The sequence below is a fragment of the Panthera uncia genome, chromosome B1 (genome assembly GCF_023721935.1).
Source record: "Panthera uncia isolate 11264 chromosome B1, Puncia_PCG_1.0, whole genome shotgun sequence".
NCBI lineage: Eukaryota > Metazoa > Chordata > Mammalia > Carnivora > Felidae > Panthera > Panthera uncia.
In genome coordinates, this window is record NC_064811.1 from 197,609,781 (window position 1) to 197,626,183 (window position 16,403).

Below are 16,403 nucleotides of genomic sequence, written 5' to 3' on the forward strand. Positions count from 1 at the left end.
CTCTCTCTCTCTCTCTCCCTCTCTTCTCTGTCTCTGTCTGTCTCTCTCTCTCAAAGTAAATAAACCTTAAACAATTTTTAAAAATCTTGACAGTAGCCGTTATCAAGATCACCATCTTCCCTGTCACCATCATCATCATCATGACCTTTACTGAGCCCTGATAGGGCCAGGCTAACAGAGTCCTAAAAATCGCACTCTGCGCGAAGTGCTGTCCTTGCCCTTGTCTTACAACTGAGGAGCAAAGATCTCCACGTTTGAGAATTAACCAGGATTGCACAGAAAACTACGAGCTTTTCTAAGAGTGCGCCCGGCCCCACAGACGGCTCCTTGTGTGGCATGGGCCCGAACGACGTCTCCCGCTTATCTCAGCCGCATCTGGAGATAACTCCATCCTGTCGCTCGGCAGGCGCCGAAAGAAAAGTGGGTGACGGGCAGGCTGTTTGCGGTGCTCGCGACAGCTGTGATCTTACCACGACTTCTTAAGTTACTCCAGAGTTGTCTCTGGCTGTCAGCCAATGAAAACATTTTTTTACGGGGCCATTTAAAGTTTAGTGTGAGCCAATGCCAGTAGAAGGTATCACCCCTCACACGCCACCTGTGTTGGTCTGTCTTTGCATGGTGTATCTTTGGGGACGTTTATGTGCGACTGCCCCTTCCAGACCTGCACGCCTCATCTGCTGTGCTGTCTCCCCTGGAAAGGTTCACGTCCTGCCCCCACCACATAGCGCCTGTCGCAGTCCAGCTTGGCCTGCGATTTTTCACACCGCCTCCTATGTGTCAGTATGATGCAGATATCAGGCACCATGTTTGTTTTGGGGAATAAAAAAGTCTGTCACAAAAAACAACACACTTGCACATCCGTATGCAGACGGCAAAACGTAATAATGTTCATAATCGTAATCATACATGTTTTCATCATATATAAATATAACGTAACCTGGTAATACCTGTAACTTTTGGCGAAGATGTAAGACCACAGGCAGGTGTTGGGTGATGAAGGAGGTCAAAAGCTGCATTTGCCTAGGATTTGGGGGAACAAATGAAGAAATGTCTTAATGGACGGCATAAAATATCTGGGGAAAATTATAACATCTTAACAGATGAGTAAAACATGGGCAGATAAATCCAAGAGAGAAGAAATGCTTCAGGCAGTGAAACCCTGTGGTTTAGTGTGTCTGTCTATTATACAGTGAACCCTTGAACAACATGGGTTTGAACCACAGGGGTCCACTTATACGTGGAATTTGTTCAATAAACGGAGAACAAAACGGTAAACATACTTTCTCTTCCTTACGGTTTTCTTGAGTAAAACTTGCTTCCAAGGTATATCTTTTGCGATTTTTTATCTGAAGTTCAAATTTCATCATTCAAATCTATTTTTTATGTATCAGCTAATGTACATCAGCCTGGATTAAGCCTTCTCTGGAATAACTACTGTCCACTGTGTGTGAACTTAACTTCAGATGTGTGATGTTATATTTCTTAGTTAATATTAGGAATAGGTTGATTTCTCCAAAAGAAGGGTTTAACCTTGAACGAATTTTTCCACCTAATTTTCTGAGGCACGAGTGTGTTGCTGAACACATTTACATACAACGTGTGTACATGTTCTTTGTATACAGCAAGGCAGTTGTATGGTTGATTGACTAAGGTTAGCAGGAATGACTTCCTAAATGCTAGTAAAAATGATAATAATAAAAGAAGTAAACACATTGCCTACGTATGTGGCAAAGAAGAACAATACCAATCTTCTCTTTCTTATTTTAGTTTTTGGAATTAGTCAGGAGAACAGAACCTTATTTTTCTGATATTTCACGTGTACAAATTTAAACGTATTAAGTCAATTGATGTAGACGTCAAGATGCATTTCTAACTAAAAATCGGGTTTACTTTTAATAGTAAACACTGTCTCTAGCTAAATGTGTAGATGTTGGCTACACTTTTCAATTTTTTTTCCAGGTTTCTATTTCAATTCCAGTTAGCTCACATGGAGTGTGATGTTAGTTTCAGGTGTACAATATAGCGATTCAATATAGCATTTGATTCAATATCGCACTTCAGTATAACACCCAGTGCTCATCACAGGTGCCTTCCTTAATCTCCATCATTTAAAACCTATTTGGCATAAATACCATTGCAATGCAATTCTGAGCACAACCACCAGGAGTTGGCACACACTGCATGGGTTGAAGGCATGGTTTTCCAACTCCCCTGAGACCCCAGTCCCACGCTCAGTGTCCTTGGACCACCCGCCCTTTGACCGACTGGCTAAAAACTCAGGGGTTTATCTTAGTTTGAATCATTCTCTTACATAGCTCACAGGACATGAGAAAGCAATCTGCTAATAAATAAAGTGTATTGTAAAGTAATCATATCAGGAACAGCCAGATGAAGTGACTCATAGAGCGGCATCTGGGAGGGTCTCAAACATGAGCCTTCCGTGTCCTCAGGACGTGTCACTTTCCAGGCACACCAATGTGTATCACCCACCTGGAAGCTCTCCTGAGCTCTGCTCTCCAGACTTTCCACTGGGTTTTCATTACGGAGGCACGATCCATTCAGTCCCTGGCTACAAGACTCGATTCGGTCTTCAGCTCCTTACCCCACAGAGGGTGGGAGGTCAGGCTGACATCATCTGGCTCAAAACCCCAAGCCACTAAGCGCATGGCTGTCCTTCCCACATGCACAGCCACCACCCTACTTTTTGATACACGTGATCATAAGCAGAGCTACCATAAACTCCGGTGTGGTCTAAGGAGCCCACCTGGAATAACAAAGACATTCCTGTCAGAACAGTCCAAGGGTAGGGGGTTACTGTCTGGATACCAGGAACAAAGAGCAGACAGTTCATTTACTACACAGAACCACATATTAACAGTGTGAGCAGAGAATACACCACTATTTTGATTCTTTATCATTCTGAGATGTCACATATAAAAAGAATAACAAAAAACTACTTAGTAAAGTCTTAAGAAAATATAGATGATGTGTAAGTTTTATAACATTGTTCTCTGTCCTCATAATATCTGCCTTTGATCACAGTATTTTATGATACATGTTGGCTCGAGTGATTTTTATAATAGATGTGGTGGCATAGAGCCTAAAACATCTCTAAGATAATCGTCGATACGTAGCCTGTATTCTTTTCCGAAATAGAAATAAGGATTCGTCATGTGTCAAGGTTGGGATTAAGAAATTCCTCTGAAAAAAATCATCATGGAGTTTGCTGTTGCTATCAACTTTCTTGCAAAATGTAAGATGCAAACTTCTTGTAAAAGTTCTAACCAAAAATGCAAAATGCAGATGTATTGCAAAATTCCTTGCAAAAATGCAAAGATGTAAGCTTTTAAGAAAACTAATATTAAGTTAAATAAAAGCGGGTGAGCAAGCAATGTGATCAAAAGAAAAAGTCATTAATAAATAACATGTGAAGATATAAATCCAGTTTGAAGTCATCTAATTGGAAATAATAACATGATACATTATTTTATATAATGTCTTCTACCAAATTAAAAGAGTCTGTCTGACAATCTTTTCCCATGCACTTAGATTGAGCTTCTTTATACTTAAAATCAATTGCATTAAATAATACACAGTGTTATGCCACATGCAAATATATAATAATATTATGATATTGCAGACACACTTCTTTCTGAAGTTAAACAGACCACTTACATCTTGTGGTTTAATATTCCAAGGTTTATGTATTTTTGAGATAACCTGATAATGTTTGGATGGGGGTGATTTGGTTGTTTCTAAGACCTTCTCACCTTCCAAGAGAATAGCATTTTTTTGTGAGTGAGCCTAGTCAACCACATCCTCCTCCTCTGGGCTGCTTTCAGCCTTTGTCACAAATGCATATTGGGGGAAAAAATATCAGTGAGAACCACGTTCACAAATTCAGCATTTTTTACAGTTGTAGCCATTGTGAATAACAAGGGTATGTTCAATGGAAAAAAAATAATTCGTGGTTTATGAATATGCCCTGTTGAAAAAATAATCGAGAAAATTCCTGATTTATACTCTACACATACATGACAATAGTCCCCCCTCACCTGTACTTTTGCTGTACGTGGTCTCACTTACCCATGATTAGCCACGGCCCTGGAAGAAGACGATCCTCCTTGTGACGTATTATCTGAAGGTCAATGCTGACCTATAGCTATATATCACATGCCTGCATCATGCACCTGACTCTGTCCCACCAGGTGGGCATCTTACCGTCTCGCACTATCACAAGAGGGGGGCCTGCAAGACAGTAAGATATTTTGAGGGAAAGGCCACATTCGCATAAATTTTACTATGGCACCTGTTATAATTACTCTGTTATTAGTTGTTGTTAATCTCTTACTGTGCCTCACTTATAAGCCACACTTTATCATGGGTGTGCATGTATAGCAAAATGCATAGCATACACAGGGTTTGGTACGTTCCGTGGTTCCGGGCATCCGGGGGTCTTAGAATGTACCTCCTGTGGATAAAGGGGACTACTGTGTACTATTTTATGTAATATGGTGACGGTGGAGAAAGTGCTTCTCTTACATAGTTGTATATGGACCCTTTGGCTTCTCTGTTATTTTACTTACTGCCTCCCAAGGGAAGAGTAGTGGCCTTTCTGATGGTGAGAGCCTCTCGCTCTTGGATTCGGGTACGTAATGAGCACACCACTGTGGAAAGGAATGACGTCACAGTCATTAGCACTCATTCATCCTCGGAATAGTGGACCGGGCAAGGCCTGTGTGTCTCTTTCCTTCCCTATGATTCGGCCGAGACCAAGTGTGCGAGGGTTCTTCTGTCTTTGCACCGCAAGCTTTGGGGGAAATTATCCTGGGTTCTGATTCCTAGCCCACTGTTTCTCTCTCTCTCCATCTCTCTCTTTCTGCACACACACCGCTCCAAGTGAGTCCTGAGACAGACGCTGGTGTGGCCCCTGATGATTCACCCACACACCGTCGGAAGCCCGGCTCCTTTTTCGTTTGAGGGGTATGTGGCATTTGTCCAGATTTAAAAAGAAGAGCTTTATTTTACTTCTGGCTATGATCTTCTCTTTATTCACTATCGGACAGACTCCTGAGGCCATGAAGGATGAATGGTTTCAGACCCAGTGCACACGGCAGGGTATCTTCCTAGCTGGAGTTAATTTTGGGAGGGATGGCATGAATTTTCAGATTTCGTTGTGACTGCCTTTCTTTTCCCGTGTGCTTGCTGGGTGTGTTTGGAACAGTCAGGGACCCCACAGAGTGGATGAGCAAGACGGTAGCTGGTCAGGTCAGAAGGCTGGGCACGTACGTGGGAACTGAGGACCTGAGTAATATAGTGACGGCAGTGAGAACCAGGTTTCTCCGTATTTGCTAAAGGAGTTAGAGACATGGAAATGAGGCAGGCTACTTGGATTTGAATTAGAGGTCTCAGTGCAAACTCATGGTTTTAATATGTATCGATGAAAATACAGATGTAAGCGTGTGTGTGTGTGTGTGTGTGCGCGCGCGTATTTCCCACCTCTGTCTTTTGGCAGATGTAAAGCAGCACCCCGGTAGCCAAGAACCCCTCTGGCACCCAATGCTGAGTTTCTGGATACCAACTTAATACTGTTTTTCCCTAGAGGAGCAAATATTCTTGGAGAAATGAAGCCTCATTTTTCAGGGCTCTGGTAGGAAAAAAACATTACACACACACACACACACAACGAGCTGCTCTGTCTAAAATAGAAATCTATGAGTCCATCCCAATATAAGTAGCTACATGCATAAACGAAATGAATGAAGAAGAACAATTTCCCTCACAGCACGCAAACTAATACATCTGGCTGGAAGGTGGAATGAGAGGATCATCATTTGGCAACTGTTCCAAAGATAAGCAATTCAAAGTGGAACATCCATGGATGCCAGAACTGCTGGGCCGAATTCTGATGAGAAACGGCGCATTCACGGTCTCGTTGCATCTCCCCGCCTAATTGGTACTCACTGAGAGCAGGAGAGTAGGAACTCCGGAGGGGAGAAGCCTGGCAGATTCCACTTTGGCCCAGCGTCAGTGGTGGGGCCTCCGGTAACGGACATGGTATGAACGGGTGTACTGATGGACCCGCTGTCAAAGCAAGCAGACATCCGAGAGCTTGATTCCTCATGGGGCTGCACCTGCGCTGCTGGAAAGCACCCCCGTCCCGGCCCATCTAACACCAACGTGATGCGCCGAGAGCAGGGTTTGGAGGAACTGCCCCGAAGGAGCCTGTGCAGCCCGAGCACACCAGCCCCCTCGCACCCCCAAGACCGAGTGTGGAGCGGATGAGACAACCAGGCAGGAATACAGTGTCGGCTTTTAACATTCTTGCCAAAAATGCATAGGCCGAGTCGAATAGCAAAGACCATCAGACAGACTCAAGTTGAAAAATATTCCACTCAAAAAACGTGCTTGTGTTTTTGGAAAGTATCGAGTTGTTAAAGGCGTGAAAAGACTAAGAAACTCTTCTGGATGGAAGAAAACGAAGGGAGCCAAAGATTGAATGCGCCGCATGATCACGGACAGAATCTTTCTGCTACAAAAGCCAGTATTGGGGGAAATCAAATGAGATCTGTGGATTGCATGTTTGGAACTACCGTGTCTGTGTTAGTTTTTCCTTGATTTGAGATGTTCTGTTGTAAGGAACACACACTGAAGTTTTACAAGAAATGGGCCATCACATTTGTAACTTACAAATTGTTTAGAATAAAATAATGTCGTATATACACACATATATAAATTAGTAATAGAGATAAATATAATTATGTAGTATAGAAAGATACAGTGGATATGTGGTGTGTTCGTGCTATGTTTGCACCTTTTTAATGTTTATTTATTTTGAAAGAGAGAGAGAAACAGGGAAACAGAGAGTGAGTGGGTGAGGGGCAGAAGAGAGAGAGAGACAATCCCAGGCAGTCTCCACATTGTCAGCACAGAGCTTGACATGGGGCTCGATCCCATGAACCATCAGATCATGACCTGAGCTGAAATCAAGAGTTGGACCCTTGACCAACTGAGCCAGGCATCCTGAATCTTTTTTGAGGTACAAATGATTTGATTTTTTTTTTAATGATTTGAAATTTTTTAACAGGAGCTTTTTAAAAATTTTATATGGAAAAAGGATTATAAATCAGTCTTAACATTTCAATACTTTTAAAAGCATAATCAATATTTAAACTCTTTATTTCTATGGTACTTTAAAAAATATCTATAAGAGAATATTGAACCCGTTTTAAAAGTTTGTTATTGAGTAAAAACAAACAAGAACAAGTAGTTGTTAAAGGTACACATTTTGGGAAAAACAATTGACTTACTTCTTGAATGAATTGAACTTTAAAAAAAAATAGCCACATATATACATATGTATATGTATACATATGTATATATATGGCTTGTGTTCTAAGCCATCTACAATCATTTTTGGAAGTAGGCAGGCTATAAATTATAAATGAATAGAATAGATCAAAATTCATACCAATTTGTCTGTGCTGAGAGTAGAATCTGTAGGGCTCTAATACCATTTCTCAGTTTTCTGTGTTAGGTGTTGCTCTATCTAGGTCACAGTAAAACAATATGATCAAAAATATACTGCCTGTGGCAACACTTTTAAAAACATCTCCCAGCTGGGTTTTGTGTGCTGGGAATAACTTCCTGTTAGGGCAGTCTAGAGAGGCCCCCGTGGGCACCCCTTCATGGCAGGTGTGGCTTGCCCTCCCTCCAGCTGGGGCCAGGTTCTCCCTGCACGGCACCCTCCCAGGCCTCCCTCGCTAATTGGTACCCGTGTGTCTGGTGTGCCCCCCGAGGCGTCAAGATCCGGCATCTTTTGTAGAGGAGCGAGTGGTTATATTTCATCCTAGAGCTGCAAACAAAGTCATTCAGGCCTTGCTACCATCAGTAATAACACGTAGAGGGAACCTCACTCACACAGCATTGTCACATACGTGGCAATTTATTACTCACATGTAAGGGACTTAATATCGTGTTCATTTTCGGGGCACCCAAGTGGCTTAGTCCATTAAGCATCCAACTTCGGCTCAGGTCATGATCCCGTGGTTTGTGAGCTCGAGCCCCACGTTAGGCTCTGCGCTGACAGCACGGAGCCTGCTTGGGATTCTTACTCTCTTCTCTCTGCCCCTCCCCACTTGTGTTCTCTCTCTCAAAAAATAAACAAATAAACTTAAAAATACATATATCATCTTCATTTTACGGAACTGGAACATATTAAGATGTTTGCAGTGATGAGCTAATTTGTGTCAGGACTCAGGCGTGGAAGCAGGTTTTCTGACCACACCGTAACTCAGTCAACCAAAGACAAGAAACCAAAAAGTTGAACAATGTGCAGTAAATACCTGTATGTACAGATTCCTCTACTGGGCCACGAAGGCTGTGAAGTAAATTTTGGAAAGTAGAAGTTAGGGTCTCGTCTCCCGAAGACAGCAAATTTGAAAGAACTGAACCAAGCAGGAAGCCCTGCAGAGGAGTGTTGTCCTACACGTGAAGGCAGAGAAAAGCTGTGTTGCTACAGACGAGGGCGGCCTGGGTGGTATCTAGAGGAGAGGGTAACTGGGTCGTTGTCTGGTCTTTGGTAGAAGACGCATGGGCGGGAAGCAAGGAAGGGCAGCACTGTTTAAAGGAGTTTGAGTCGGGGCTGGGGCGTCTGGTGGCTCAGTCGGTTGAGCGTCCAGCTCTTGATCTCGGCTCAGGTCGTGATCCCAGGGTCGTGGGATTCAGCACCTTGTTGGGTTCCACGCCGAGCATGGAGCCTGCCTGGGATTCTCTCTGTCTGTCCTTCTGCCATTCTCCCCGCTCATGCTTTCTCTCCCTCTAAAATAAATAAATATAAATAAAAATTAAAAATGCAGCAGAAAAAGTCATCGGTTACCCCAAATTGCAGGTAAAACCAGGCAGACAGTAATGCAGATCCTGTCATGGCACCTGATTTGGTTAGACTAGTTAGATCAATGGTAACATGTCCTTCTTTCTGCAAAGATTATCTAAAAATACAAAACTGGGGGGCGCCTGGGTGGCGCAGTCAGTTAAGCGTCCGACTTCAGCCAGGTCACGATCTCGCGGTCCGTGAGTTCGAGCCCCGCATCAGGCTCTGGGCTGATGGCTCAGAGCCTGGAGCCTGTTTCCGATTCTGTGTCTCCCTCTCTCTCTGCCCCTCCCCCGTTCATGCTCTGTCTCTCTCTGTCCCAAAAATAAATAAAAAACGTTGAAAAAAATAAATAAAAAAAAATAAATAAATAAATAAAAATACAAAACTGGTACTTGTTAGGGCAGCACACTTACTAAAATGCTTGTCGTGAAGGGCACCGGCTGGTGTGGGAAGTGTTGAATCACTATACTGTACCTATACAGATAACACTGTATGTTGACTCTCCTGGACCTAAAATATTTTAAAGTTGGAAAACCACTAGAAAAAGTACATGAGAACACAAAAATAATACCAGAGAGAGAAGACAGCAAACATCATACACAATGAACACAAATGGGTAAAAATCGGTGTTTTTGGTGGAGGTCTCTTTCTTGTCTCGATGTGGACAGGTCTTGAGTCAGGCCAACAAGTGGGTGCCATGGACGCCTTCCTCCCTCTTCCTCCTAAGTTTCTCTCTGAGGCCTCTTCTCTCTGACCCAAGTCAGCATTATCTACAATAACCAAGATATGGAAGCAGCCCAAGTGTCCACCCATAGATGAATGGATAACATAGACGTACACACACACACACACACACACACACACACACACCACACACACACTGGAATACTACTCAGCCATAAAAAGGAGAGGAATCTTATCATTTGCAGTAACATGGTTGGATCTAGAGGGTATGATGCTAAGTGAAATAAGTCAGTCAGAGAAAGACAAATACCAAATGATTCCACTCACATGTGAAATTTAAGAAACAAAAGAGATGAACAAATAAAAAAAGAAACAAACAAAAACCACTCTTAGATGCAGGGTGATGGTCACCAGAGGGGAGGAGGATATGGAGACAGGTGACATAGATGACGGGGATCAAGAGTCCACTTATCTCGAGCACTGAGTGATGTATAGAATTGTTGAACCCCTACATTGTACACTTGAAGCTAATGTGAAAATGTATGTTAGTTACAATTGATTTTTTTAAAGAGGGTAAAATGGGTCAAAAGAAAAGAGAAAGAGCATCATAGACCTATAATTATGGGAACACCTCCAACAGAAAACATGAGTTGTGAAAGAGAAGAAGCTAGAAATGTAGACATTGGTTAGATCATGCAGGGTCTTAGGTCAAATCAAGGAAGCTGAAATTCCATCCTAAGATCATCAAAAATCCATGAGAATTTCCGTATGAAATAATTATATGTCCATTAAAAAAAGAAAGCTTTCCAACTCCTGGGTGGAGAATGAATTGGTTGAGGGCAACAGGAGATTCAGAAAACAGGTCGGGAGAGCGTTGCATTCATCGTACTCACTGGTGGCTGGCCCTGGGGTGATGGCGGTGAAGGGGGAGGGTCTGAGGAGGCTGGCCAGAGGGGGCCTGTTGGCAGACGGCAGGGTGGGGTCGCAGAGAGAAGGAAGCCTGTGACAGGCCATGAGCGGATGCTAACTGCTTGTTGACTGACATGGGGACACAGGGGGTTGGCCAGGTTTTACAGGCATAGATTATGAGTTAGGTTTGCACACTCCACCCGCAAAGGGCCTTTGGATACCTGGAGAGGTGAGGGCAGCGGGAGTCTGTACCTGGCTTGTGGACAGAAAGCTGGTGGAGGAAACGGGATCATGGAAACAGAGAGAAGGATGCTGGAGAATCTTACCTCTGCAGTAACGTTCATCTGTCTTGGATAATTATGGACTCATTTCCTTATTCCGTTATTTAAAACAGCGTTTCCTTCTTTCCACAGCAGGGTTCTGTCCAGTGCGGCTGGTTGTAGTAATTTTCTTGTGCCGTGATGAGGTTCACCCTCATCTTGAAGCACGTGCATGTCAAGACAAGGGGATTTAAACTCGCTTATCATTTCCCATATTTAGTACATCCTCCCAGAATACTTTACACTTCTGATTGAGGAGCATTTTCCTTGTCCTCAGCCCCCTCCAGTATCCGCTCCTCTATCACCCTTGTCCCTGCCATCGATACCTCTCCTGCTGACTTTTTGTTTGTCACAACACAAGTCAATACATTTTAAGGAAAGCAAGCATCATGTCCTACACCTGTATTTTCCTCTTCACTCATGCTCAGTTGGAATTGTTTGCAGATCTCAGTGGGAACATTCTTCAGTTTGGATCCCCCAAGGATGGAAAAGAGAATATGTAGTCAAAAGGAGCATTTTATCAGTATTTCAGATCGGTCCACCCAGGCTAACTGCTCCCCCAACCTCCATGAGACTTGCTCTTTTGAGGTTTTTAAAATATTTTTTTAAGTTTATTTATTTATTTTGAGAGAGAGAGAGAGAGAAAGACAGAGAAAGAAAGAAGTGGGGAGGGACAGAGAGAGAGGGAGAGAGAGAGAATCCCAAGCAGGTTCTGCACTCTCAGCGCAGAGCCCGATGCGGGGCTCGAACTCACAAACCATGAGCTCATGACCTGAGCAGAAACCAAGAGTCAGACGCTTAACCGACTGAGCCACCCAGATGCCCCTCATTTGAGTTTTTCCCTCTTTGTTCAAGTCAAAACAAAACAAACAAACAAAATGATTGTGTTGTGAAAAGAATGGCACTTGAAAAGCCAGTGCACCAGTGCCTGGTAGAACGTAAGAATTTGTGTGTTCATACCCTGATACGTTAGAGAGACGTCACATCAGCTTGAGGGGGGCAGAGAGATGTGCAACTTTTTGCTGTACTCGCACAAGAGAAAGGCGCCAAAGGACAGAAGCATCAAAGCCCGTACTCAGATTCGGTAGGTTGCGCTCAGACAGACCGCAGGGCTTTGTAAACCTGAACAGATAAACCCGTATATTTTCTCTAGAGGAAAGTGAATGCATTTGCGATGTTAAAGTCCCCCACCTGTTTCTTTCAGGAACCACGGTCCCAGCTCTTCTGAACAGCACGTCCAATCAGCTCTGTCTCCACTTCCAGTCTGACATTAGCGTGGCAGCCGCGGGCTTTCACCTGGAGTACAAAAGTAAGGTCCCCTCTTTCTGCATCCGGCTTCCGCTGTTATATGGAGTCATGTTCTGAAAGGAAAAACAAATCCGTGCCCTCATTACATAGTAAAATATCCTCGTCCCAAAACGACTCTCCAAGTTGCATGAAATTGGGTCATACAAAATCTGTCCCCATGAAATACATAGTATAAAGAGCAAACTAATGAGGAAATGTCAGTTAGTATCTGGAATCGTTGGATAAATGAAGTTCGTGTCTGGAAAAATTGTTCAGAAGCACAAAAAGTAACCGTGTGTGCTATTCCTGGTTTTCTTGTGAGTGGTGTTTATATTAGCGTCCAGAAACCCAGAGAGTCATCATTTGCAAGCCGGTTATGGTCACAAGGCCTCCAAGGTGGGTGGCGCAGGGCTATCACAGAGCCTCGCTGCACGCTGCCCGCTTCGTGTATTACTCATTTTAATTGGAAGAAGGTGTCGCAAAGGAGACGCTAACCTTTTAAAAATGAATGTGAAAAGTGAGTTAATAGTCTGATAAATGGGTTGACAAAGGTCAGATTCACAAATCTTCTTTGGCGTTTGATGACGCAGGTAAACCTTGTAAAAACGAAGTAAGAGTTTCCAATGAGAGGTTTATTTTAGGACGTGTTTTCAAGCGCTAAAAATGCTTGATGTCGATATCCATCTCCTTTAATAAGTGGTTGCAAATAAGCAAATACACGGATGGCTTTAATAAGTGATCTTTTGAATGGAGATAAACAGTTCGCCGAGACGAAAATGCATGCGTGTTTTTGAAAGGCCAGATTTCCAGCTGATGATAAATATTCCGGACCAGACACAAACCACAGGGCTGTTTCCCGTTTCGGTTAAATTTCCCTACTTATTACAGGCATTTGTATGCAAGTTTATTCCAATTTATTTGAATAGGACTACTTTGGTGACAGTGTAAAAGGATGCTGTGGGTGTTATTTACGTAGGAAATGTCTGGAAAAAATCTGCCACTCTGATGCATTTCGTGAACATCTGTAGATAGGAAACTCTCAACCTCATTTATGATAGCGCTAATAAATTCGCTAATACTTTCAGCAGTGTTAGAACTGATGAATGTTCTTATCTCTTTCTTCCAAACTTATCTTGTGGCTTCGGGCTTTTCACTTACTTCTCATAAAGAGAGGTGCTAGTAAAATGATTCGTCTGCAGTTACGAGTACGTACGATTACAGCTTCAACGATATAATTGTCTGCCTTTCACTCTATTTCCCGCCCATGCACTTCGTTAGAAGAGGAACACCAAGATCTTTCTCACCGAAATGCATCTTATTTACAAATCCACAGCCTTGCGTAATTACTTAATGTGCTTATATTTTAGTTGGCCAAACATAATGCTGCAGTCCTGTTGGTTAAGATTCGCTCGGAGTGGCTGTTTTTCGATGCCAGCACCATTCTGATACCACCTGTGTCGTTCATGTGTTCCCTTACCCTCTGTGTATCTACAGGCGCTCGTTTCTCTGTTCTCATCCTACGTGCAGAGTTTAAAATGTGGGTTATGTAACGTGTTCATAGAATTAACCTTAAGAAGGCCAACAGCAAACAGTATAGGGACCGTGGAAATAAACTGCCCGGAGATTGTCTGATACTTTTAATCTCTTGACTTATTTTTGCATCTACCTGAAAATAGGTACCGCCTGTCCACAAGCCTCTAAATGCAGATTTGTTCCTAAAATTGATATCCGTGAGATCATAGTAAAAACAACAAAAGCCCCCGCCCTATGCCAGGTCTAAACATGTCGCAGCTCCTTCCTGCTTTGTCCTCAGAAAGCCCTCTTTTTGAGGTACGCCCGGTTTTTACAGGAGAAAGGACACAAGACAGTGTCTTCAGCCCGCACAGGCTCTAGTCACCCTGCTTGTGACCCACGGAATGCCCAGAGACCCTTCGTCACGAAGGCGCTTTACCAAAGGCAGAAGCAGCGCCTGCACTGTTGCGTTTGACGAACAGTGACACCGAGGGTCACTAGTAGTTGGGGGACACGTGGAAGGGAAGGAAGCCTGCAGGTCGGTGTTGGAGATGCGGCTTGTCTGGCACTGAAACCAGAGCTGTGATCGCTGATCCGCACCTGCTTCTCCGTGAAGACTTTCAGTTTCTCATCCAGAAGTGAGCGCCTGGCCCCGGTAGTGATAATGGGCCATCTTTCCGGATGAGCACTGATAGGAATTTCCCCAACAGAAAACAAACATTTTTATCTGAGGGGATGAAGCATAAAATTTTAATGACTGAGAAAGCAATTCCAGGAAGGTCTGATCAGATACGGGTGATCTGGGTTCTCTTGTGGGGTCCGAGCGGAAGCTCAAAAGATCGGCACAATTGAGCGCGCCACGTTCTGGAAGCCAGACGTCCTTCTTTTAATTTTTTCAGCAATTATTTATTTATTTTGACAGAGGCAGAGATGGCGTGAATGGGGGAGGGGCAGAGAGAGAAGGACAGCCTACCCCAGGCAGGTTCCACACTGTCCCCACAGAGCCTGATGCGGGGCTTGAACCATGAACCGTGAGGTCAGGACCTGAACCGAAATCAAGAGTCAGACACTCAACTGACTGAGCCACCCAGGCACCCCGTCCTTCTTTTATTTTATCTATCTGGGTAGGAAGTTTGACATGGCTACACAGAGGGACACGGTTGTCACCCTTGCTCTGGGCTCTTTTCTTCAGAAAAACTACCAGAACAGAACAAAACAAATAAGCAAATACCATGGAACCTTAAAGATGTACATAGGCAATGATGATGCTGGGTTACCCTGGAAATTATGAAATCTGAGCCGAGGGTACGTAGCATGAACCTGCCGCTGGGGAACAGTCTGGTGGTAGCCATTCTAGAACTCGGCAGGAAAGAGCAGAGAAGGTTGGATATATATGAACATAAGTGTGTCCATTGACATACATGATATGTGCCATATACAGCAATAGACCAGGGTTGGTTGACTTCACTGGAATTGGTGGGAGGAGAGCTAATAAGGTTGAAGCCATGCACCCTGCCGGAGTGTTTGTCTTTGTCTTATTTGAAATAAGGAAGGGCACACCCCCCTGTGTCTGGGTCCCTGAGCTATTTGAGCCCCTTCCGGACCTTTGGCAGTTTGCCAAGAGGATGGCCTGAGTGTTTCATTCTTTCCCTTGCGTGTTTGTCCTGTATTTGTCACAGAGGCAGCTTCATGTCCTGGATCTCCTAGAACAGGCTGTTCTTTGGACTTGCTGTCACCTGGGTACCTGCTACCTCGTCCCTTGGACGAGTTCAAGAAAAGTTAGGACCTCGCAGTTTAGATTTTTCTGGTTGTTAAAGTGAAAATAGTGTCTTATTTTTCAGATTTCTATATCCTGTGTGGGAGTGGAAATCCTTTTGTGGGTTTCCCCTTGTCCAAAGATAAATATATAAATACCAAAGTTATTCTTTTAGGTTAACCAGGGACAAGCTTTTCTTGAATGCTCTTTTTTACAATTTTTTTTTTAAAGTGGGCTCCACACCCAACATGGTGCTTGAACTCACGACCCTGAGATCAAGAATTCCATGCTGTACTGGCTGAGCCAGCCAGGCACCCCTTGAAATGCTCATTTTGGAAAAAAGATGGTCTTTCTATGTCTATCATCCATGTAACACGTACATAATTGTAACACAGTAATATAGGATTTTCATCATAACTGTGAAAATTTTACAAATACTTACAGATAAGTTATAGAATTAAATTTGATAATATGTTTATATTACAGATACATCATTAGCAGAATAAGTCCATCTAATCTAGACCTATTCCCCATTTAGAAATTTTTGAATAGAAACTATTCTGATTTTTACATATACCCGTGCTTATTTAATAACCATACTTTCCACGATTAAAACCTTCTGTTTTAAATTACACCATTATTCGGGTGTACCTGATACATAGTTCTGCCTCCCTAAGTTGGAAGATATTTAACCTCAATTCTGCAGCAAACCTTACAACACCCCATTGAATACATCTGTCCTGAGTTAGCGTGACGAAGCCATGAGTGAATTTTACCTCCAGCACAAGGCTGCTGCAATTATGCAAGCCCCTTTGGTGCTGATGCATGGCACTTGGTGAAAACAGCACCAAAATCATTGCGTACGCAGGAACTTTTTTATTTCAGCATTTGTATCATGAGTTTTTGTTTGATTGTTTGTTTTGTTTTGTTTCTTGTCAACGTTCACTACTGGGAAACCCAGTGGAGCTAGTATAATATTTCTGGAGTCTCTAAGATACAACATTTGGCCCCTGGAACGCAAGTAAGACAGAGAAGCCATGGTGCACTATAGACTTCACAC

At 43.3% G+C, this 16,403-nt stretch overlaps 1 protein-coding gene across 1 annotated transcript in view; it reads left to right on the forward strand.

The window, feature by feature from the left end:
* Positions 1 to 16,403, forward strand: part of CSMD1 (CUB and Sushi multiple domains 1) — a 1,037,384-nt gene that overhangs the window by 809,965 nt on the left and 211,016 nt on the right. The window contains exon 35 of the mRNA XM_049630105.1: positions 11,993 to 12,097. Coding sequence (XP_049486062.1) covers positions 11,993 to 12,097 — 105 coding nt within the window. The remainder of the gene's footprint in view (positions 1 to 11,992; positions 12,098 to 16,403) is intronic.